The 26,329-nt window shown below is 36.1% G+C and overlaps 1 protein-coding gene across 1 annotated transcript in view; it reads left to right on the forward strand.

The window, feature by feature from the left end:
- Positions 1-26,329, forward strand: part of col4a1 (collagen, type IV, alpha 1) — a 119,410-nt gene that overhangs the window by 35,944 nt on the left and 57,137 nt on the right. The window contains exons 2-28 of the mRNA XM_057852162.1: positions 8,913-8,966; positions 14,254-14,343; positions 14,447-14,491; positions 14,575-14,619; positions 14,687-14,749; positions 16,744-16,797; positions 16,885-16,911; positions 16,986-17,060; positions 17,131-17,193; positions 17,268-17,303; positions 17,380-17,418; positions 17,900-17,989; positions 18,073-18,108; positions 20,603-20,662; positions 22,083-22,118; positions 22,747-22,791; positions 22,875-22,907; positions 23,014-23,074; positions 23,169-23,204; positions 23,279-23,425; positions 24,426-24,509; positions 24,588-24,671; positions 24,772-24,842; positions 24,928-25,119; positions 25,242-25,410; positions 25,541-25,633; positions 25,769-25,873. Of these exons, the coding sequence (XP_057708145.1) occupies positions 8,913-8,966; positions 14,254-14,343; positions 14,447-14,491; positions 14,575-14,619; positions 14,687-14,749; positions 16,744-16,797; positions 16,885-16,911; positions 16,986-17,060; positions 17,131-17,193; positions 17,268-17,303; positions 17,380-17,418; positions 17,900-17,989; positions 18,073-18,108; positions 20,603-20,662; positions 22,083-22,118; positions 22,747-22,791; positions 22,875-22,907; positions 23,014-23,074; positions 23,169-23,204; positions 23,279-23,425; positions 24,426-24,509; positions 24,588-24,671; positions 24,772-24,842; positions 24,928-25,119; positions 25,242-25,410; positions 25,541-25,633; positions 25,769-25,873 (1,933 nt within the window). The remainder of the gene's footprint in view (positions 1-8,912; positions 8,967-14,253; positions 14,344-14,446; positions 14,492-14,574; positions 14,620-14,686; positions 14,750-16,743; positions 16,798-16,884; positions 16,912-16,985; positions 17,061-17,130; positions 17,194-17,267; positions 17,304-17,379; positions 17,419-17,899; positions 17,990-18,072; positions 18,109-20,602; positions 20,663-22,082; positions 22,119-22,746; positions 22,792-22,874; positions 22,908-23,013; positions 23,075-23,168; positions 23,205-23,278; positions 23,426-24,425; positions 24,510-24,587; positions 24,672-24,771; positions 24,843-24,927; positions 25,120-25,241; positions 25,411-25,540; positions 25,634-25,768; positions 25,874-26,329) is intronic.

A 26,329-nucleotide genomic window follows, 5' to 3' on the forward strand; every position in this document is an offset into this window, starting at 1 on the left:
GCAGGAAGTGTCTGACCTCTGTAATTGCAAACAAAGGCTTCTGCACTAAATATTAGGACTTGATTTTCTCAGGGGTACAAATACTTATGAATCCCTGTAAATTACAAATAAATTATTGAAAAATCATACAATGTGAGTTCCGGATATTTTTGATTTAGATTATGTCTGCATAAGGGGAAATGGATCTATGATTGAACTTTCAGACCTTTACCTATTTTCTAAGTGGGTGAAATCACAAGGGGGGCAAATACTTCTGTTCCTTAGTGTATCTCCGACATCTTCATGTCTGGACTTCAAAAATTCAAGCATGGTGGCGGCAGCGTCATGCTCTGGGGCTGTTTCTCTTCTGCTTGAACCGGGATGTCCGTCAACGTAGAGGGAATTATGTGGAGTCCCAAATACATGTCGCTTTTAGCACAAAACCTACAGCTTTCTGCAAGAAAACATGGACGGATGACTTTCCACTGTCCGTGCATTTGACTCAGTCATTTTTTTGGGGTGTGGTTTGGTTGAACCTGCGATCTTTAGCCTAAACCTTGAAGGCTCGCTTCCATTTTAGGATGTTTTTGCTCGGTGAAAATTCTGTGGATGACATTGTCCAGATGTTTTTGTGCTCTCCAAAATGGAAGAAATAGTTGTTGAACGCACATTCAACAAAGGAAAATGCAACAATTACCAGTAATGAATGAATCTTTAAGAGTGGAAAATGTTCACTTTTTGAGTTTTTTTTATCCATATGCTATAGAATACTGTAATGCACATATGGTCATTCGAGTGGCCATCAGGGAGTCTGTTCCCCAAATTCTTGTCGGGGGCCCACTTATCCAACACTTCCAAACACTCCGATTTGCTTTCTTCACGTCATAATTGTGTTACTATTGCAGTCCAATTTGCCCAAACATCTCCAAGCATGAGACAAGCTCTCGTCAGTGGCAGACACGTTTGTCTCATGATGTCATGTTTATTCTGAGTACTCAGCCTCATTCGTGCCGGTGAACACCTCCATGCAAATCGGCCCTCTGCTTCCATTTTGGACCTGAGGCGGAATGTGCCCCATCCTTGGTAAATAAACACACACTGTGATATCCAGGAAACCAAAAGACACCTTATTGGCTCTTTATCCAGGTTTAGAAATGACATACAGTGATCCCTCGCTACTTCGCGCTTCAAACTTGAGAGAAGCTTGAAAAACCGAAACTTCAAAGCGCCGTGTGCTTCAATCATTGTTTCACTTGTTAAACAGTTGCTGTGGCAACTTATTGTGTGTAAGTGAGCTGCTTGAGCGGGTTTTGAGTGCACTCACTCAATAAAGCATTTAATGAAGGCAAGCATTTTTTCTACTTTATTCTTTTTTAGACAAATAATTCAGTGGGACAGCAACATGTGTAAAACTTAAACATAATTTCATAATGACTGTATTACATTTGAAGTGCTTAAAAAACATTTATTAGTATATACACTACCATATATATACAGTGGGGCAAATAAATATTTAGTCAACCACTAATTGTGCAAGTTCTCCCACTTGAAAATATTAGAGAAGCCTGTAATTGTCACCATGGGTAAACCTCAACCATGAGAGACAGAATGTGGAAAAAAAAAAACCCAGAAAGAATTTATTTGCAAATCATGGTGGAAAATAACTATTTGGTCAATACCAAAAGTTCATCTCAATACTTTGTTATGTACCCGTTGTTGGCAATAACAGAGGCCAAACGTTTTCCGTAACTCTTGACAAACTTTTCACACAGTGTTGCTGGTATTCTGGCCCATTCCTCCATGCAGATCTCCTCTAGAGCAGTGATGTTTTGGGGCTGTCGGTGGGCAACACGGACTTTCAACTCCCTTCACAGATTTTCTATGAGGTTGAGATCTGGAGACTGGCTAGGCCACTCCAGGACCTTGAAATGCTTCTTACGAAGCCACTCCTTTGTTGCCCTGGCTGTGTGTTTGGGATAATTGTCATGCTGAAAGACCCAGCCGCGTCTCATCTTCAATGCCCTCGCTGATGGGAGGAGATTTTCACTCAAAATCTCTCGATACATGGCCCCATTCATTCTTTCCTATACACAGATTAGTCGTCCTGGTCCCTTTGCAGCAAAACAGCCCCAAAGCATGATGTTTCCACCCCCATGCTTCACAGTGGGTATGGTGATCTTCGGATGCAATTCAGTATTCTTTCTCCTCCAAACACGAGAACCTGTGTTTCTACCAAAAAGTTCTATTTTTGTTTCATCTGACCGTAACACATTCTCCCAGTCCTCTTCTGGATCATCCAAATGCTCTCTAGCGAACCGCAGACGGGCCTGGACGTATACTGGCTTCAGCAGGGGGACACGTCTGGCAGTGCAGGATTTGAGTCCATGGCGGCGCATTGTATTAATGATAGTAGCCTTTGTTACTGTGGTCCCAGAGCTCTCTAGGTCATTCACTAGGTCCCCCCGTGTGGTTCTGGGATTTTTGGTCACCGTTCTTGTTATCATTTTGACGCCACGGGGTGAGATCTTGCATGGAGCCCCAGATCGAGGGAGATTATCAGTGGTCTTGTATGTCTTCCATTTTCTAATAATTGCTCCCACAGTTGATTTCTTTACACCAAGCGTTTACCTATTACAGATTCAGTCTTCCCAGCCTGGTGCAGGTCTACAATTTTGTCTCTGGTGTCCTTCGACAGCTCTTTGGTCTTGGCCATAGTGGAGTTTGGAGTGTGACTGACTGAGGTTGTGAACAGGTGTCTTTTATACCGATAATAAGTTAAAACAGGTGTCATTAATACAGACCTCATTAGAACTGGTTAGACGTCATTAAAAGAAGTTAGATCTCTTTGACAGCCAGAAATCTTGCTTGTTAGTAGGTGACCAAATACTTATTTTCCACTCTAATTTGGCCAAAAAAATCTTTAAATATCAAACAATGTAATTTTCTGTTTTTTTATTCCACATTCTGTCTCTCATGGTTGAGGTTTACCCATGCTGACAATTAGAGGCCTCTCCAATCTTTTCAAGTAGGAGAAGTTGCACAATTGGTGGTTGGTTAAATACTTATTTGCCCCACTGTATATACACTACTATATATATATACAGTATATATACTGTATGTATATGTATATATATATATATATATATATATATATATATATATATATATATATATATATACACACACACACACACTATACACTACTACTTCAAGACTTGTAGGCTTTAATAAGCAATAATTGTTCTCTTTTACTAAAATGTTATATGAAACACATAAAATATTGCCATTGATTTAAAAATCTATAATATTTAGTGCATGTTTTGACCTACGGAGGGTGCCATTTTTTATGTGCGCAATGGACGTTCAGGGTGATGACGTAGTTTGTCACTGTGACTAGACGAACACTACCGGTGTTCTGCTATTCCTTCTATGCGGCGAGAGGTCCAACACATGCGCAATTTGGTTAAAAGCGGCGACTACTTACTATTTGTGTTCTTAGTAGGGCTGTCAAAATTATCGCGTTAACGGGCGGTAATTAATTTTTTAAATTAATCACGTTAAAATATTTGACGCATTTAACGCACATGTCCCGCTCAAACAGATTAAAATGACAGCACAGTGTAATGTCCACTTGTGACTTGTGTTTTTTGGTGTTTTGTCACCCTCTGCTGGCGCTTGGGTGCGACTGATTTTATGGGTTTCAGCACCCATGAGCATTGTGTAATTATTGACATCAACAATGGCGAGCTGCTAATTTATTTTTGATTGAAAATTTTACAAATGTTATTAAAATGAAAACATTAAGAGGGGTTTTAATATAAAATTTCTATAACTTGTACTAACATTCATCTTTTAAGAACTACAAGTCTTTCTATCCATGGATCGTTTTAACAGAATGTTAATAATGTTAATGCCATCTTGTTGATTTATTGTTAGAATAAACAAATACAGTACTTATGTACTGTATGTTGAATGTATATATCTGTCTTGTTTCTTATCTTTCCATTCCAACAATAATTTACAGAAAAATATGGCATATTTTATAGATGGTTTGAATTGCGACTAATTAAGATTAATTCATTTTTAAACTTAAATTAACTCGATTAAAAATTTTAATCGTTTGACAGCCCTAGCTTATTGAGTCTTTTATTCTCTTTTCATTGCCTCAAAATACTTTTTGCATGTGTTTCCCTTTTATACCATTAAGCATTATGTTTTCTTGTGGTAGCTTTAAAGCAGATTGTTGATCTGTTGATCACATAAGTCACGTAGCGTATTTAAACCACCCATATTTGTTATTACTACATTATAGTATTTTCTTAAGGCATCTTTAGTATGTTCTGTCTGTATGCATCTAAACAAAACAAGCTGAAAGCACACGGTAGTAATTTGGGTGTTAAATTCGCCCCTTGTAGGACGTTTCGCCAGTGTAGGCCATTTTGGCAGAGCACAGGTTTCGTGCTACTCTTGTCTTGTCTCATCCCGTCTTTCCTGTTCATTTTTCTTTTGCAGCTTGTTTTGTGAAATATCAACAGTGCTGTCATGCTCATTAATGTTCCTCTCGGGTTCAAATTGAAAGGGCTGAACAGATGACATGGTTATGTCGGTAGAGTCGCTTCACCCAGTAACGTCAACGCCCTGCAACATGAACAACAATGAAGACCTACAAGTTATAAAACTATTTTTACAAATTGTATAAAAATGAAAATATCAAGAGGAGTTTTATTATCAATTATTATTATAAAATTATTTTAAGTCATGATAACGTTGATCTTTTGAGAACAACAAGTGTTTCTATCTGTGGTTCCCTTTAAAAGCATAAATTAATAACTACCATATTTTTGGACGATAAGTTGTTGTTTTGTGAGAAAATGGATGTTGTCCTCTTGATTTTGGGTCATTTCGTGGTCACTTCTCGTCGATTCCAAAGTCATTTCCTGTTCATTTCAGCTCACTCCCTGTGTCCTTAGAGGTCACGACTTGTTGTTTTGGGGCATTTCCAGGTTACTTCCTATTGGATTTGAGTCACTTCCTATTAGTTTTGGGGCTTTTCTTGGTCACTTCCTTCTGATTTTGGGTCACGGTTTCTTTTGGAGCATTTCAAGCTCACGTCCAATTGATTTTGAGGCATTTCCTGTATTTTTTGCATCAGTTCTGGTTGCTTTTGGTACAATTCCTTGTCACTTCTGGTTGATTTTTGGGCATTCCTGTTAGGGGTGCACAATATCCATTTTTTGAAACCGATACCGATATCGATAACTTCCTGCTCCTCAAAGCCGATACCGATATCGGTAACCGATAATAAATATGTAATTTTTAAAATGTATAACCTGAGTTTTTGAACACCTGGAGGTTTAAAAAAAAACAATTAAAAAATCTAGTGGTGGATTCAGCATAGATTTGCCTTTGATCTCATCAGTTTTTTTATAATGACATGAACAAAACAGTGCGGTTAACTTCTGCACTGCAAGACAGCCAGCTAAGAAGGAATGCACTTCCATAAACCACAAGGCTTGGTCTTTCCTTGCTTTTATGGGAAGACACTCGTCTTAATATTGTGAAAGTACAACAGAAAAATACACATATTCAATACTCAATATACAACAAACTGCACAATAAACTTATATACACAACTATTATATGTATAGCATAGCACACTAGCTTGAGCTACTAAAGCATTGGCTGGCTTCTATAACACAACTTATGAAGTTCTGTACATAATACCCTTCACCACAGAAGTAAACATATATTGCACATCCATATGTATAGTAAACATAAAATATTTACATATATTTCCGAGGTGGAAACGAAACAGAAAGCATTCATGATTGTCAATGCTGCCGCTAGGCACCGCAATGTGTAAGTGATTGAACCAAACTACTGTAACAAAAAATAGATGCAGTGAATTATTCTGACCAGCAGGTGGGAGCAATGGCCTGCAAATGGTCAACTGATTTCCCATAATAGAAACTGTAAAGCCAGAACAGTACATATTATCGGTCCTGTTATAAATGTTATTGGATTTATCGGAACGACGTCATAATTCCTATTATTGGACCGATAATTATCGGACCAATAAATATCGTGCACCAGTAATTCCTGTGTCACTTCATGTTCCTTTTGGGGCATTTGCAGGTCACTTCCTGTAGATTCTGGGGTAATTCCAGGTTACTTATTGATTTTGGGTCACTTCCTGTTGCTTTTGCGCTATTCCAGGTCATTTTCATTTGATTTCAGGTTGCTTCCAGTTGCTTTTGTGGCATTTTCCAGGTCACTTCCTGTTGATTATATTCACAATGATGCACATGTGTGGCTCATGTTTTAGCACAGATACACTTTGTTAAATAGACGTCCAATCCATTTGGACTGGGCTCTTCCCAGTCCAAATGGATTGGACAGCCAATGAGTTAATAGAGCCGACTTATTCCTTTGTTGCCGCTGTGAGAACGAGAGTGGCCGAGCATGTCCAGACCGGCACCGCAAACCCCCTGACAGGGAGAATTCTGGCTGGACGCCTGGCACGTGAGTCTAGAAACAGCTGCACCATCAAGGGGGGTTAAGAAAAAAAAGGCCTCTCCAGACCCCAGAGGAGAGGAAGTTGTGGAGGGGGGTTTTAGTGGGACCCCTTGCGTTCATGTTTCGCCTGACGTGGTCAAGTGTGATGAGAGACATTTATCATAAATCACATCATATTTACAGGAATGTTTAAAATCTCAGACTTCACCATAACTGGGCTTGCTTTTCACCCACTATTTTTTTTGCCTGTCCTGTTCTTTCACCAGTATAAAACTGTACACTGCATTGATATCCCACATATCTACAGAGAGCTAGATGCGCAATGTGCGCTGTGATCACTAGAGATGGCCGTTATCATTTGTCGGACATTTTGTGTCGGTGCCATTTGATGTACATAATATTGGAGCAAATAGGGTGTGTACTTTGAAATTGCTCAAAACGGGTTAGTGTTTCAAAACGATGCAGTAAATAAACTGCATATTAAAAAAACAATAATATGTACTGTACTTTTATTTTGAGTGTCATTATTCATAGCTATGGTAATATGGGTTTGGTATTAAGCAAACCGTTGGTTACTAACGCCACCAACTCTTGAGTTTTTTCATCTGTCTCTCTATACTGTATGTGTGATAGTTATGGTATACTGGATACTAGGGTTGTTCCGATCATGTTTTTTTGCTCCCGATCCGATCGTTTTAGTTTGAGTATCTGCCGATCCCGATATTTCCCGATCCGATTGCTTTTTTTTGCTCCCGATTCAATTCCAATCATTCCCGATAATTTTTCCCGATCATATACATTTTGGCAATGCATTAAGAAAAAAAAGAATAAAACTCGGACGAATATATACATTCAACATACAGTACATAAGTACTGTATTTGTTTATTATGACAATAAATCCTCAAGATGACATTTACATTATTAACATTCTTTCTGTGAGAGGGATCCACGGATAGAAAGACTTGTGACTTTGTATATTGTGACTAAATATTGCCATCTAGTGTATTTGTTGAGCTTTCAGTAAATGATACTGTAGCCATGCCCAAATGCATGATGGGAAGTGGAACCATGACTGTGCTTAGTGCTACCAATTGATATATCTTCTCTGCGTTGGGAAACAACTTAAGGTGTTAAAAAAAGACCAATTGCTACCCTGCTTCCCCACATTGCATCCCATGATATTACTAATCGTAGGGAGAGGGATTGTAAGGCTTTAGCCAATTAAAAGAAGGCTCCAAAGGCTGCCAAAATTCACTCCACTCATTTTACGCTGCCTTTATCTCTCGCTATAGGTAAAACAGCGGCATTACAGATTGAGCGCGACAATGCGTGAGTGGGTCGTGCAGCGCATGCATTAATTGCATTAAATATTTTAACGTGATATATTTTTTCAAAAAATTAATTACCGCCGTTATCGGGATAAATTTGATAACCCTACCTTAAGCCTAAAGACTCTGGATGAGTGTAACATATTATGTCTGTAACGTTAAATACAATTAGAAAACAATTTAATTAAAATATATATTAAAAAAAGGCATGGCCGATATTTTTTTGCCGATTCCGATACTTTGAAAATGATGTGATCGGCCCGATCGATCGGGGCATCTCTACTGGATACAGTATAATAATAATGATTGATGATTTTGGTCATGTATCAAATATCTTTTTTACATCTTGAACTAGTACTGCAAGTTTAATTTCTATTTACTGTATTGGCCCGAATATAAGACGGTCTTTTTTGCATTGAAATAACACTGAAAAAGAGGGGGTTGTCTTATATTCGCGATCTAGACATTATACCCATTCACGACACTAGATGGCGCCAGATATCATTGAAGTGATGTTCTGTCATGACAGATCTCAGCTACTCTTTTTAGTTAAACCAGTTTGCATTATTTTATTATTTATTATTTATGTTTTTCCTTATTCAGATTTGTTTCAAGACTACAGTTACAGTTAGACATCAATTTGATGGTTAATGCAGTTATTGCAGTTTTGGTGTTTTATCACAATAGATTGATTTATTTACATGTCAAAAACCAGAAGCCATTCATTTACGAATGTGATTGCACTTTAGTTTACATATTTAAATGTTCAGATATTAAGATTTGAATGAGGCAAAATAACAGGCTTTTTCTCTCAAATATATTGTTATAATCATTTGTTTCAGATGTACTGTAATTATTTTCTGTATAAAAATTAATTTGGTGTTCAAAACTTATTTTAAAAAAAAACTTGAGTCTTGAAAAAGAAGGGGTCGTCTTATAATCAGGGCTTTATTTATATTCGGGCCAATACGGTAATCATTTTTTCAACAAAGTTGACTATGAATTCACTGACTCTTATTGGTAGTGAAAACAAGCTAACACTAAATAAGGCACAACAGTAACCTTTCTTTTTGTTTTTTTTTTCTTAGGGCTGTGGGGCATCATGTGGAAAATGTGACTGCAGCGGTGTTAAAGGAGTCAAGGTAAAAAAAAAAAAAAACAACTCTTATCACGCTGGCTGAGTTTACTGCAATTTCATGCATTTTTCTGCTCAGTTCAGCCTCTTGCCCTTGTATGCTGATATGAAAGAGTTCTACAGTGAATGTTCACTCATTGGGACTAACTATGGATGTGTGTCAGTCACCAAACAAACAAAAAAAAAAAACAGGTGTCAAACTGGCGGAACAGGGGTCAGATCTGGCCCGCTACATTTTTTTTTGTGATGCTCAAAAGTTATAAATCATATAAATAAATCATCAAATCGAATTTTTTTTTTTTTTTTCTCACAAAAAAAAAATTATATACGAAATTTCTTTGGTCCTATATGGAAGATGGAGGTGTCAAGATATCTGAGAAAAATTAGTCCCCCCCCCCTTCTTTTTTAACAACAACACAACAACAACAACTAATTACCGTTTTTTCCCCTTTGTTTTAAATAATTGAATCCTAAAATAAAAAAATCAATTAACAAAAATATCATGTTTACATGTCTACAGTTACCCACGTTTTGCTTTGTTAAAAAAAAAAAAGTAAATAAGTGAAAAAGAAATTTCAAAACCAAAAAAAGAAAAAACAAACAAACAAACAAACAAACAAACAAACAAAAAATATTTATAGGGCCCAAAAGGAGGATTTGGACAATTTTGAGTACAACAATGTCTAAAACCGGGGGTCAGCAACCCGCAGCCCCAGAGCCGCATGTGGCTCTTTAGTCCCAGTGGCTCCCTGGAGCTTTTTCAAAAATATTTGTTAATGGAAAAAGATGGGGTAGGGAAATATGTTTTTAATTTTAATGTTTTTTTGTGGGAGGAAAAACTTGACCTAAAGATTCTTCTAATTCATTAATATTGTAATGAAGTTGAACTTGAGGCAACAGAGTAGTCATTTGGTGCATCATTCTCTATAGGATTCACTGCAGGGAAAATAAACATTTACTGTATTTTCTGCACTATACTGGACTGTCTCGGGAAATTAGAATACACAATATTCTAATTTTTTGAGACAGTCCTGTGTATATATACAGGACTGTCTCAAAAAATTAGAATATTGTGTATTCTAATTTCCTGAGACAGTCCAGTAAAGCACATCAGAATATAAGGCGCGACTTCAAAGAATGTCCTATTTTAAAACTGTTTTCATATATAGCGGGCACTGTATTATAAGGCGCAGTAGTAGTAGTATAGTGGTTGGCGTTGTGTTATGCATCCACAAGATGGAGCTGAGCTAAATGGAATGTCATTCCATGATTAACTAATATTGATCCATATGCAAGGCACATCCGATTATAAGGCGCACTGTTGGCTTTTGAGAAAATTTAAGGCTTTCAGGTGCGGAAAATACAGCAATCATGAAGGCTGTATTCGAAGCCAATTTAGTCATTTTGATATTAGGCTAATATAGACACATGCATCATGTGTTGCCTTCAATATAAGGATTATATAAGACTTTCAATTTTTTTTTTGCGGCTCCAGACCCATTTGTTTTATTTTGCTCCAATTTGGCTCTTTCAACATTTTGGGTTGCCGACCCCTGCAAATGATTTAACTATTAAAATAGTTGTTGATTCATTTGCTAATTGATTTATTTCTTGATTAGTCATTTAATCGTGGCACCGCTAGTTTGACTGTCATTGACAGTGCTACACGTCTAATCCATTTTGACCGGGAAGAGTGGCAGCGAACCTTCTCACAATCAATCAAAATGGACGTTGGGGGTCGTCAATGGCAGCCAAATTAGTTAAATATTTATATGGGTTGGCTGACATAGCTCTCCGAAGGAAACCCTAACTTTGATGTGGCGCGTGACAAAGATGAGTTTGACACCCATGTTCTAAATGTTTGACAATAACAACAACAGGTGACTGGCGTGGTCCACTAAGTTTCTAAAGATGTTTGCTGAAATCTCCCCTGAGCATGCTTTCAGTATCCAATGTTGCTCAACAACAAGCTGTTGAGGCAACTGCATGCATGAGTGATACTGAAAATAGCATTTAGCAGAAAATCAGGTGCTAAGTGATGTGGGAGTTGATTTTGCTCCAAATAAGAGTACGTTTTTACAACATTTTGTTCAGCTATAAGTATAGCTTTATCTAAAGACGAAAACTCCGCATCCACGCACCGAAAGCTGCATTTTATACAATGCTTCCCTCTAGTGGTAAATAGTGAAAATACACACAAATCTCGCTTTCGCTAGCTCCCCCCTTGATACTACTGTAATACCTACTGTATTCCTTAAATGTTTAATGGTCTCACAGTAACATAGAAATAAAAACATTTTTTGGGGGTGCAAAAATTTTGACAAGACCTCTAATATAGATCTGATCAACATTTGTCGGTGTATATTGTCCATTATTTAACTGTTTAAAATATATATATATATAAAAAAACATGATATACAGTACTAATATTACTACACACTTGTGTGCATCTATGGCGGAAGACACTCAAGTGACTTGAAGTTTCGCACTGAGACCCCCAATTTGGTCAAATTCCAAAATTGTCCCATATGCATGTGTGATACATCATTGTAAAGCTTAAAATCTCAATTTTCTGGGGGAGGAAAACATTTGAACAGAAGGGCATTTAAAAAAAAATTTTGGGGGGGGGGACCTAAACCCTAACTCGAGGTGAGAGCATAATTAAAGACACCATGATGTTAACAGGATAATATCGCGTACTTACCTTGTTTTGATCCAAAAACTCAGTGTAGCATGTCTCACCGGGTGTCAAGACATAGCTGTGAATGGCCACAGCCGGACTTTTTGGGTATTTTATGGCTGAAGCACAATAATACAACAAGGGTCGCAATGCAGAAATCGCAGACATCGAGGAGTGGACGAGATTTTCCCTTTCAAGAATTTACTCTTTTAAATGTTTTTTTTTTCTCTGTTTGGATCGGTTATTTATCATATAAAATATTGGGGGAAAATGCGAGAGAGAGAGAGAGAGAGAGAGAGAGAGAGAGAGAGAAAAAATACAATTAAGCAATAGCTATGAGGTAGATATCCGTGACCTAATTACAGACACTATTTTTTTCATTGTGACGAATTTGTTTAAAACTTTGAAATATGCAAGTGAATAATTGTTTAAAGTTGTGTTTTTTAAACCAAATATTAGACATCATTTAATTATTGTAAGCTAAAAATTATAGACATTTTGAATAATTAATTTAATTTCTTGCTGTACCTCCTTTTATTGGCTGGGTTGAAACAAAAGCGGTTGCGCGGTGTCTGTAAACAGGGGTCTCCAGGGTAAAATGGACAAATTAAAAATAGTTTGGGGGTTTAATGCGCCATGAAACTACTATGGCAGCATAGAGACAAATTGTTCAATCAAACACAACAGTTCTTTTGGCTTAAAATACAGTAGTTTATTTTAAAGAGGAGTGCAAAAGCAGAAACTGCTTTTTCAGCCTTTTCTGAGTTTTCCGCCATATCTCTATATGTATTACTTATATATTTTGTATATATCTTATATACATGGAATCTAAATGTATGCATCTAAATAAACTTTCATTTTTATATGTGTATATATATATATATATATATATATATTTATATATATATATATATATATATATATATATATATATATATATATATATATATATATATATATATATTAGGGCTGTCAAACGATTAAAATTTTTAATCGAGTTAATTACAGCTTAAAAATTAATTAATCGTAATTAATCGCAATTAATCGCAATTCAAACCATCTATAAAATATGCCTTATTTTTCTGTAAATTATTGTTGGAATGGAAAGATAAGACAAGATGGATATATACATTCAACATACGGTACATAAGGACTGTATTTGTTTATTATAACAATAAATCAAGATGGCATTAACATTATTAACATTCTGTTAAAGGGATCCATGAATAGAAAGACTTGTAGTTCTTAAAAGATGAATATTAGTACAAGTTATAGAAATGTTATATTAAAACGCCTCTTCATGTTTTCGTTTTAATAAAATTTGTAAAATTTTCAATCAAAAAATAAACTAGTAGCCCTATTCTGTCCTCAATGTGTGTGAGTACACAAATTGACAGATAGCGAACATAAGTTCCAAAAAGAAATTAGACGGTGTGGCAAAGTTGCATGGGCTTTACTGAAGTCATCTCTTTTTGACAGGAGCACGTTTCTTGCATTTTTGTAAAAAGTGTCAATAACTTGCATAAATCACAAAATAATATAAAATGTATACACACGTGTCCATTTGAGCAGTAGCACTAGCTAATTAGCTCACAAGCATCTAACAATGTAACTGCATTTCACCATATATGTGAACAAACTCAAATACACATCATCAATACCTATCTAATGCTCATGAATATAAACAAAGGAGGAATATAACTCACAAGCGATGCATGTATTAGACACAAACAGTGTGATGGGGCTATGAGAACTGCCACTGAATACTGGATGCGGACGTTAGCTGGTCTGAATAGCACTGTCTATTAGTGTAGGTTCGCGTCGACATATAATGACGTCAGAAAAGCGCGCCGAAACCCAAATAATCAGCTGCACTGAATCGCCAGCAGAGGGCGACATTACGCCACATAACATATGCAAGTCACACCCAAGCGCCAGCAGAGGGCGGAAAAACTCCATAAAACACAATTAACAAGTTGGCCTTTCACTGTACTGACATTTAAATCTGTCTGAGCGGGCCTAGTGCGTTAATTGCGTCAAATATTTTAACGTGATTAATTAAAAAAAATAATTAACGCCCGTTAACGCGATAATTTTGACAGTCCTAATATATATATATATATATATATATATATATATATATATATATATATATATATATATATATATATATACACACTGTATATATGTTTCATTTTATTATTTGTTATCATTTTATATGCGCGGTAACCATATTTAGACTATAAGCGTAAGGAACATTTAGATGTATAATAAGCCTAAAAATACAGAGTGGAATAAACATGTTCAAAATATGAATATTGATTATTTTTTAATTGTATTTCATTCATATCTTCCTCTGTAATTTATTTTAAATATTTATATTTCTGATGCCAAATTAATTTATAGTATTATAAGTTTATATATGTTAAACAAATTTTAGGTTTACATATTAAATACTTTTGTTGTAAAGTGATGCATTGATATTTCAGACATGCACTTGTCCAATGTGGAACAAAAACAGGCTTATCTTTTCCATTCTATTTCACTTTCAATTTATGCTTGCTTGTATCGGCCATCAGTGGCACCGAAATGTGATCATTCATTACTATTTTAGGGTGAACGTGGACTCCCTGGTCTTCAAGGTAATATGGGTTTTCCAGGAATTCAAGGAAATGAGGGGCCGATCGGACCAATTGGGCCCAAGGTCAGCATATACAAACACATATTACACATTTCATATTGTCTCTACAACATAATGATTGTAATAATGTTCTTGCTAATCATTTATATGTGCATATTCTTTTCAGGGAGAGCCAGGACAATTTGGCGCTCCTGGAAATAAAGGAGTCCGAGTAAGCATTTAGGAGAAAAATAGACTTTTGTGCTAAAAAAAGTTACAATGTAAAGTCATGTTGGTGCTGTTCTCTACTTGCAGGGCCCTCCTGGTCTTCCAGGTCATCCAGGAATTCCAGGATTACCTGTAAATAGCGTTTGGTTTATCTTTGTAAGTGGGAAAATGGCTGCTCACTTTGGTCATCTCTTTCCAGGGAATCAATGGAAACGATGGTCCAGCTGGTGCTCCAGGTATCCCAGGATGCAATGGGACGAAAGTAAGAGACATGTATTTGAATTGCCAACTTTTCACCAATGACCTTTTGCGTTTGCGAGTGATCTGAAAATTGTTATTTTACCAAGCAAATTTTCCCAATACATCAATAAAAGATGGATATCAAATACAATACGTACAATAAACAATGTGGCAAATGTTACACATGGATACACTTTTTCCACCTTTGTCATTTTGAACAAATTACAGTTTAGTATAGTATGGTATGGTATAGTATAGTATAGTATAGTATAGTATAGTATAGTATAGTATAGTATAGTGAGATGTGATGTCAAATAATATAATATAATATAATATAATATAATATAATATAATATAATATAATATAATATAATATAATATAATATAATATAATATAATATAATATAATATAATATAATATAATATAATATAATATAATATAATATAATGGGGATGGCGTGGCTCAGTGGTAGAGTAGTTGTCCCCCCCAACCCAGAGGTTGTGGGTTCAATTCTCTGCCCTGATGAACTCGCCTAAGTATCCTTGAGCAAGATACTGAACCCCACATTGCTCCTGGTGCTGCGTCACCTGTAGGTAGATGGCGTAGTGTAAAGCGCTTTCAGTGCCTTGAAAGGTGGAAAAGCGCTATATAAGTATAACACCATTTACAATACCATGGTTGAACAATTTTGCTGCAATTGACAGCAATCAAAGTCCAATCAATTTGAACTGGGAGGGATGGCAGCGAAAGATCCAGATCAAATGGATTGGACGCCGATGGTCGTCAATGGCAGCCAATGAGTTAAATAACAATATATAGAAAATAGGCCAGGGTGGTGATTTCTAATAATGCAATCATGATTAATTGTACAAGAGCCACGCGATTAACTATGATTAACAGTGTAGTAACAGTGTTTATTTTATTTGTATAAATAAATAAATAAAACAAATAAATACACAATGAAATAAATTATTAAATGTGTCATTAAAATGCTTATATTTCAATATGTATTCATTTAAATATTTATTCATTTATTTCGATTTTTATTTATATATTTCACTTTTTATTCATTTCAATTTACATTTATTTATTTCAAATTTTATTTGATTATTTCAGTTTTTATTTAATTGTTTCAACATTTCTTTCCATTTTTGTTTATTTATTTCAACTTTTAAAAACTTATTCCAATATACATTTGTTTCTTTCAAAATTTACTTATTTCATTACATATTTATTTATTTCAACATTCAAATGTATATTGGAATAAATAAATTTATAAATTTATATTAAATGTATATATTTATATATTATTATGTTATATTATTATATCAATATATGTAATTAATATTATTATACTGTTGTTATTTATATATTATTTTTATATAGTATATTTATTATACTATTATTTTATAAATGTATATATTTAGTGTGTTTTAAGTTTTTAAAATTTATATATTTAAAAAATATTTATTTATTTATTTCAACATTGAAATGTATTTTGGAATAAATAAATAAATGTTAAAATAAATAAATATATATTAGGATAAATGTTGAAATAAATGAATAAAATTTGAAATAATTATTGACATAAATAAATAAATAAATATTGAAATAATAGCATTTTAATGACACATTTAATAATTTATTTCATTGTGTATTTATCTGTTTAATTTTTGCACTCCTCGTCCTCCATATTAATCAGGATTAATCGCAGTGTTACCCATATTGTAGTGGTATTTATTTTATATTGATTAAGTAAAAATATGTAGATTAGGGCTGGTCTAAGGAAAAAAAATGCAATTGACCAAACAATCTTAATGATTAATCGCAATCATCTCAGTGTTACCAGTATTATACCTTTATTTATTTCATTTTTAATAACGCATTCACTGCCATTGATGGTGATTGATGTCCAATCCTTTGAATGCATTGGACGTCGATCGAAACAATGGAAGTGAATAATCTAATTAGCTTTCCCCATCTGATGAATTTATTTTGTTTGTGTGTGTGTTTAGGGGGACAGAGGAAGAGATGGCATTCCCGGTTTTGATGGTGTTCAAGGACCTCCTGTAAGTAAGCACTCACTTAATATTACATGTTTATGAATATGTCAACCAATATATAATAATAATAATATCTCTTCCTGTTTGTTTCAGGGCATTCCAGGGCTTCCTGGAATGAAGGTCTGCTTGAATGATACTAAGGTTTCATTTCAACATGTTAAACATGGTTTTCTTGAACATTTGGACTTTTTCAGGGTGATGCTGGTGGTGTGATTGGTGTTATTCCTCTGAAAGGAGACAGAGGCTTCCCGGGCACTCCTGGACTTCCTGTGCGTATCTTGTGTGAGTACATTCAAACATCTGAATGAGGAAGTGTTAATAAGGGATTTTTTTACCCAGGGTTCCCCTGGAGCACCCGGGCCTATTGGTCCTCCAGGACCTCGGGGCTACGTTGGACCCAAAGTGAGTCATCTCAACAGGAGCATTTTTAAATCCAGCAAAATGTCTAATTGATACTAATATTATGTATTTGACAGGGTGATGTTGGACCACCAGGCCCCCCTGGAGAAAAGGTAAAAGTGTCATCCTCACTGATTCATGATTTGAGCTACAGTATATTTGACACATTTTATTTGAACTCGCTGACAGGATGACAAGCTGTCCTTTGAGAGTGAGAAAGGAGATAAGGTCAGAAATGATCCCATTATTTTTATTTTAATGATCTACAACTAGAAAGTCTCTATTCAATACATTCATAATGTGTTGTATATGTTTTATATATTTATTCATGGGTATTGATTTAAACATCACACCTAGGACATACTGTTGTAGACAAATATTTTGTCTTATTAAATGTGTAAAATTAATAATACAAATATTGTTTCAAATATTTGTCTGCTGTGAATTGAAATTATTATTATTATTATTATTATTATTATGTCACTAGTAGATGTCAAATCCATAAGAAATCCACTTCAAATAGATTGGATGTCAATTGAAGCTAATTAGTTTAAAAAAATATATATTTTCTATTATGTTTGAATTGTACTCGCAACCAGAAATTTACAATAGCAATAACATTAAAAATACAATACTGATTAATAATTTATAAAAATGAGCTCATTCGGTGTACTTAAAGCAATGTTCAATGTCAATTGTTTCTGGTTAGGGTGAGAGAGGCTTCCGAGGCCCACCAGGTCCTCCCGGACCGCCTTCGCCAGGTGTAGAGGGTCCTGGCACTGAATTCATCGGACCACCGGTGCTTACTTTCTCATCTCTTTGAAAGTTGTAGCGTGAAATTTCTGTTTACCTTCTTACCATGTATGTTTTTTTCCTCCAAAGGGACACCGAGGATTTCCAGGAGAGAAAGGAGAGAAAGTGAGATAATCTTACTCTTTGAAGTCATGTACCATTTACGTAGATATCAAAGAGAATATTAAGTCATTGGGACTGAAATTCACTGCAGAGGCTCCAAGTTTGAAAGAATTTGACATTTATCATTGTCAGTGCATAGACTTAATAATGATATTGACGGGACACGGGATGCGGGGCCGACTAATAGGGGGCCAATCTCCGTCAAAGCGGACCGAGTGGAAATACAAAGAGCTTTTTACAATGAAAATTCTTGTGAATAAATGCCTAAATCCCTGAATTTTTTTATAGATATGGACGTAGAACAGTCTCGATTCTTGGTTAAAAGCAAAAAAAACAAAAACAACAAAAAAAAAAACAACAACAAAAACGGGCAGTTAGCATTTATTTTGCGTAAATATGTCAAATGTGCTGGTAGTCTTTAAGCCACTGTGGCGCCGCCTTATCACCACAAAGAGCTTTTTATGTTGTAATTTTTGGGAATAAATGCTTAAATCCCTGAATTCTTTATAGATATGGACGTAAAACAGTCTCAATTTTTGGTTGAAAGCAAAAAAATAAAAAACAAAAACGGGCAGTTAGCATTTATTTTACGTAAATATGTCAAATGTTCCGCTAGTCTTTAAGCCACTGTGGCGATGCCCAATCACAACAAAGAGCTTTTTAAGTTGAAGTTTTTGGGAATAAATACTTAAATCCCTGAATTCTTTATAGATATGCACGTAAAACAGTCTCGATTATTGGATAAAATGTGTGGGGTGGCGTGGCTCAGTGGTAGAGTAGTTGTCCCCCAAACCAGAGGTTGTGTGTTCAAGTCTCCTTAAGCAAGATACTGAACCCCACATTGCTCCTTGTGCTGTGTCACCGACAGTGTAAAGTGCTTTGAGCGCCTTGAAAGGTGGAAAAGCGCTATATAAGTATAACACCATTTACCATAAAAGCAAAACAAAAATGGGAAGTTAGCATTTCTTTTACGTAAGTATTGCGAATTAGGACGCCAATGCTGTTTCTTCCACTGATTTTTTTCACAACGTTTCAAAACGCATGCATGGTACGAAAAATATGATAATTACCTTGAATACTCAATCAATCAATCAATCAATCAAATTTATTTATATAGCCCTTTACAAAACCCGAAAGGCCCTCAAAGTGCTTTACAACAAAACATGGCTCAAGATAAATAAAAGGCAGGAAAATATTATACAATGACATTTGAAAAATTAAACAAGAAATAAAACAAAAAATAAAACAAAGACGCCGCATCGCGATAAAAGTCCAACAAATAAAACAATGAAACCGATAAAATCCAAAGACATTAAAAAGACCCTTAAGCAAATAAAACCAGGCTATCCTAATCTGTGTGAAAGGCGGGTCTAAAAAGGTGCGTTTTTAGCTACTCGAACAAATCACTCCTGAGACAATAGTTCCTGTTTGTATGCGGTAAAGTTTTTGTATTTTTTCAACCTAAATCCGGCGTTGGAGAATAACTGCGACCAACTTTGACTGACTGAAGCGGAGTGTAGGACAGTGCCCTACTTGAAGGCGTGGCGCAGTGTCTGATGAATGTGACCCGTCAATATCATAATGAAGTCAATGGTCAGTGCCAGGCAAAGAATTAAAGGGTACCTCGGACTTAAAGACTTGTAGGCTCTAATAAGTCATAATTGTCTCTTTTACTAAAATATGTTATTAATTAAAAATCTATAATATTTAGTAAATGTATTGACTTACGGAGGGCGCCATGTTTTATGAACCTTCGGGGTGATGACGTAGAGTAGATTGTCACTGTCACTCGACGAATACTACCGGGTTACTGCAATTCCTTCTACGCGGCGAGATGTCCAACACATGTGCTCATCTGTTAAAAGTGGCGATAACTTACTATTTGTGCTTTTATGCGGTCTTTCATTACCTTTTCATTGCCTCAAAATACTTTTTGCATGTGTCTCCATCATATACTTTTAAGCATTGAGTTTTCTTGTGGTCGCTTTCAAAAAAAGATTTCTTGTTTCACAGATACTGTTCATTGCTTTATTATAAAACAACAGTAATTGCACCTTTGTTTGTGGAAAAAAAAAAAACGGATTGGCGAATTAGGCTTGTCAAAAATAGGTGATAGGCCAGACATTTGTGATCAGTCCACCCACAGCTTTGAATTCATTTTTCGGTGTGGATCCAAAACTGATTTCTGTAACGTCATGTTTTCTCAAATATAGGATACCTGTTTTGAATATGAAAAATAGTGTATTTAACATACTATGTGCTTGTCATATAGGAAAATAAGAAGTCAATGATTAATGTTTATTCCACACAAGAATTTGGCTACTTGAGTCCAAGCAGTAACATTAACAAGGAAGTTAAACTGTGAAGAAAAAAGCTGGTGTGCTAGAAAAAAAAGAGATTTTGGAATCCTTAATCCTATCTTTGTTTAAATCAGCATATCAAGTGTACTGGACATATTTTTTTTAAATTCAAATTGTTAATGTGATTTGCTCTACAGGGCATTTGTGATATATCTCAGAATGGAGTTAAGGGTGATCCAGGCCCACCAGGACCAATTGTAAGTAACAGAAAAACACAATCTTGCATATACAAGTATCATTTTGAAGAAAAATTAACCCTTAATGTAGCACTCATTGAACTCATTGGCTGCCAATGGCGGCGCGAGACGTCTGATCCATTTTGACTGGGAGGGGCGATCGAACATCATTGGCCCCTCCCAGTCAAAAGGGATTAGACATCTAGAACCGTCAATTGCACTGAAACATGAGCATTCACAGTCAGTATTCGCACTTAAATTAGTTGGACTATTGTTGTAAGTGGCAGACAATGAATTGATATGAACTAATCTTATTTATTCTAAATTTTTAAAAAGTTATAAAACTTTTATGTATTTATTTTTTAGGTTAATTTAATTTATTTTATCTTAGGTTTTAAATTTAAAAACAACAAAAAAGAGAGTAAAAAGTACCGAATATTTTCTGATAAAAAAAAAAAAAAATTAAATCTATTTTTTAGTAGCTTACATAAAAAACTGCATTTTTAAAAAATATTTATTTATTTAAAAGGTTTATTCATTTTTTAAACTTAAAAGCCAAAAACTGAATTAAAAAAAAACTCTAATTAGATAAGAATTCTTTTTCTAAATTATCAATTTAAGTGTGTTGCTGGGGGGCATAAGCAGAGTTTATTTCAGTTTTTAATCATTTTATTTTTGTTTTAATTAACATTTATTAATATATAATTGTATTTATTTTTAACAAATTGTAGAAAAAAACGAATGATTAATCATGGTAGTAAAAAATATATATACTGTATTTTTCAGACTACAAGGCACAACATATTATAAAGCTCATTAGTGCATCATTATATTACTTGTCATTTGCTCTTAATCAATTTAAGATTGTAATTATTGTTTTATTTAGTAATCTATTTGTCATTTGTTTTATTTCTGGGTTGGATGAATGACGAATTGTCTTCAACACTTTACTGTAGCAGTGTAATATAGACCCCCCCCCCCAAAAAAAAAAAAAAAATAAATAAATAAATAAAAAATAAAAAATAAAAAGAGGAATTCATAAATTAGGTGTGCTGGATTATTATTTTGGGGGAAAATAAAGGATTTGAAATGCACCTTATAGTAAAAAAAAAAAAAAGTAATTATTGGTCATGTAGACCCCAGTTGTACTATACTATACTATACTATACTATACTATACTATACTATACTATACTATACTATACTATACTATACTATACTATACTATACTATACTATACTATACTATACTATATACATGGGTTTTCCCATTGGCTGTGTATCAAATACTTGTTCTCCCCACTGTAAATGTTAAAATTGTGGCCTACATGACTAAGTTTTTTTAATTACCAAAAATAGTCACCTCTCCAATAAATGGTGAACAAGGATTGTTATTAAAAATTTAGATGTATTTACTCACTGTTTTTTTTTGCTTCCTTTTAGGGTAAACCTGGCAAGGAAGGCGATGATGGGCGAAAGGTAAAAAAGCTGCCTTCTACTGGCTAAATTTGAACACACAGACAATAATATTCTACATATAATTAATCAGCCCTGATCCAAAAAAAAAAAAAAAAATAATAATAATAATAATAGTAATGATCGCAATCTGAGGATCGCTATATACTAGCCCATGCCACATACCAATTTTCAAGATGGTCAATTCGCAAATAAAGGAATTGGACTTCAAAGTTAGTTTCCACAATAAGAAGAACGACTACTTGATTGGAAGCTTCACGGGGCACCATCAGCCTGTAAAAAAATGGAGAAAAGTTAGAAAAAAATCAAAATGAGCGCCCTGCTTCTGATTAGCAGGAAATTTGATGGGCATGTCTATCCTTAAAGTCAAATGAAAGTCATCAATTTTTAATTTGAAGTGCTATTTAGGGTTCATTCATCAAAACAGTGTTTATTTATTTCCACGCAAATTTAGCCGAATGAGCTCCAATCATAAGGAGGTCATATAAATAGATAGCCAAATTATCAAGCCTTTTTGCTCACGCCATCATACATGGTACTAGTGGGAAGTTTAGGATTATTGATGGCTTTATCACCATCCCTATCCCTCATGACAACCCCTCCCCCCCATTAAATCAATTCTATCACACAGGGAGAAAAGGGCTACCCTGGACCTCCGGGATTCAGTGGACCGCCGGTAAACTATTTAACTTTTATTCACTCATGATATTTTTGTATATTCATTTGAAGTGTTTACTATCTTTTGTTTTGTGTCTCCAGGGTGAAAAAGGAGAAAGAGGACCTCCTGGATACGTATGTTTTGGGGTTTACTTTGTTACTGTACAGTTAGAGCATACTTAGGAGAATATTAGGGTCAGATGAATGAAACAAATAGAAAACTTTCTATTGGGGTTTCTAGGCAAGCGGTGCCCCTGGCCCTCCTGGTCCCCGTGGTGTCCCTGGTTCACAAGGAGAAAAAGGTAAAATTCCAGAAAATTTCTCTCTCCTAAATTAAGAAAAGTGTATTTGCCTCCTTGACTGATGTTTTGTCTCCATCCTACTCTTTTCCTAAAGGTTTTCCTGGACCTCAGGGAGAACCAGGGCCACCAGGTAAGACAATAAAATGTTTTGTTTTGGAACCAAACACAAAAGACTGCATAACTCAAGCTGGTTCTTGGGTTCAGGACGCTACATTGAAGGCCCTCGTGGAGAGACTGGTCAAAAGGGCGATGTGGGTCAGAAAGGAGACAGGGGTATTGAAGGAGATTCTCTGGTTGGACCCCCTGGGCAACCGGGCGCAGATGGACCACCTGGACCTCCAGGGTTACCTGGTATGTTTCAACTTTAGACAGTGCTCCCACAGATGGATGGTTTTGAAATATTAAGATCCAGACATATCAGCCTTCCGATTCATGGGTGTCCCGATCGATCGGGTCCGATCACGTCATTTTCAAAGTATCGGAATCGGCAAAAAAATATGGGCCATGCCTTTTTTTAATATACTGTATATATACATTTTAATTAAATAATTTATTAATTTAGTTCTCTAATTGTATTTAACGTTACAGACATAATATGTTACACTCATCCAGAGTCTTTAATCTAGGGTTAAGCCAGGGTTATCAAAAATATCCCGGTAATGGCGGCAATTATTTTATTAAAAATGTGTCACGTTAAAATATTTAACACTATTAATATATGCGCTGCATGACCCTCTCACTCATTGTCACGCTTAATCTGTAATGACGCCGTTTTACCTATATAGAGAGAGAAAAGGCAGCACAAAATGAGGAGAGTGAATTTTGGCAGCCTTTGGAGCCATTCTTCAATTGGCTAAAACCTTGCAATCCCTCTCCCTATGATTAGAAATATCATGGGAAGCTACGTATGTGGGGAAGCAAGGTGGCAATTGCTCTTTGTCTTAACACCTTAAGTTATTTCTCAAAGCAGAGAAGATATATCCATTGGTAGCACGACGCACAGTCATGGTTTTACTTCCCATCATTGTTCCACTTCACATCATGCATTGGGGCATGGCTGGAATATCATTTACTGAAAGCTCAACAAATACACTAGATGGAAATATTTAGTCACAATATACAGTCACAAGTCTTTCTATCCGTGGATCCCCCTCACAGAAACAATGTTAATAATGTAAATGCTATCTTGAGGATTTATTGTCATAATAAACAAATACTGATTGGAATTGAATCGGGAGCAAAACAAAGCAATCGGATCGGGAAATATCGGGATCGGCAGATACTCAAACGATCGGGATCGGATCGGGAGCAAAAAAACATGGTCGGAACAACCCTAATAATGTGCTTTCAGTTGACCTCAATGAATGCACCAATGCAAAAGGCGCTCCTGGACCACCTGGACCTCCGGGGCTTCAAGGAGAATTGGGACAGAAAGGTAAATTCCTTCTTCCTATCTGTGGGTTTCATGATCCATTATATTTACGATAAGGTATGTTTGTGTGATTCCAAACAGGTGATAAAGGAGAAACTTGCACCCTGTGTGAAGGGTTCGGACCTGCAGGATTACCTGGCCCTCAGGGCCTTAAAGGAGAGCGGGGTAAGTGAATTGGTGTAATGCTGTAGGAAAGATCACTGGGTCATCCAGACTGCCATAATCCACCGGTCAGACAGTATCCTGAAGTATATTTTGCCTTCAGGACCACCTGGTCCAGTTGGAGCCAAAGGAGACAAGGGGCAGTCTGGACGCTCTGGAACTCCTGGAAGACCTGTAAGTAGCATCGACAGATATTCTAGAAACAAGGCTCATTTTCTGTAGATCTAATTCAATTGAACTTAACTCAATCTGTCTTAAGGGCATCAATGGCAGTCCTGGTTTGATTGGGGCTCCTGGTGCGGTTGGGGAGCCAGGAGACATATTTATTGCTCCGGGTCTGAAAGGAGATAAAGGCTATCCGGGTCTAAGCGGTTCACCTGGAAAACCAGGTCTGGATGGAATCCCAGGGAGAGATGGCCAACCTGGCGTTCCTGGCCACAAAGGAGAACCTGTAAGTAATGCTAGATTGTATTATTTTAGAGAAATTTAGATAACCTATTAGAGCAAGCAAGGAGAGCACAGAAATGGTACCTTGTAATTTTATGTGCTCAAAAACCTCAACCCTTCTTTTAGGGTAAAGATGGCATAAAGGGTGATCGCGGAGCGATTGGGGACCCTGGTCTTATAGGTCCCCCGGGAGAGAGAGGTCCCCCAGGTCTGCCAGGCTATGGGCGGCCTGGGCTTACTGGGGACAAGGGGAGTCAAGGAAGGGCTGGTATCCCAGGATCACCAGGAGCCCCTGGTAAGACATCGACACTCGCAATCATGTTGAAAGGTTGTCAAGAAACCTATTTAAATAGCGTTTATTCATGGCTTCAGGATTCTGACACTCATGCATCATTAATTCATTCTGCGCAATTCACACCTACCAGGTGCAAAAGGTGAACCAGGTCAAGGCGTGAGCACCCCTGGCCCGCAAGGTGTACCTGGACCACAAGGAGAACCTGGTAGAGATGGTCATCAAGGTGAACAATAACAATCATTTCCTAATTCCTCACTGTTCCAATTTAGTTTAGTAACAAGTTAATGGGAATGGTTCAAATAAAGAGACCAGTTGTGAATAATCCATCCATTTGACAAGATCATGTTTTTCGCTCCAGGTTTACCAGGTCTTCAAGGAGACTCAGGATCACCAGGTTTTCCGGGACAGAAGGGTGATCAAGGACCACCAGGGATTGGATTTCCAGGACCAACTGGTGCCAAAGGTAATTCAGCCGTGACACACAGAACTAATATTTATTGTAAAGAAATTAAGCCTCGCGGCCAAGCTGCCGGAACCGCGACTACAACCAGTAGGTGTCCCGCTGGCGCAGTCCCAGCAAGTCGGCCGGGAAGGCCAAACTCTGCGCGTTCACTCCAGCGTTAACCCTTTGTACTTACTCCATTTTGAACGGTTTAACCCTTGAGAGTCGAAGGACGCGCCGGCGCGTCCTCAGCGCACGTCGTCTTTGAAGCACCCTCACATTTTAATTACGTCACCCACATGCCGTTGGTTAGTCTCGTTTTAAAGTGCGGAGGTTGCGGTTTACTCTCGTTATTATTTGAAGTCAATCGACCAACTAAAACGTGAGATATTGTCATTTAAGTTTTATAGTTTTATTGTCCTCTCAAAAAAACATTAAAACGCTGCATGGATCATTTGTTTATGTCTATATTTCCAT

Source organism: Corythoichthys intestinalis, chromosome 12 (genome assembly GCF_030265065.1).
Source record: "Corythoichthys intestinalis isolate RoL2023-P3 chromosome 12, ASM3026506v1, whole genome shotgun sequence".
Lineage (NCBI taxonomy): Eukaryota > Metazoa > Chordata > Actinopteri > Syngnathiformes > Syngnathidae > Corythoichthys > Corythoichthys intestinalis.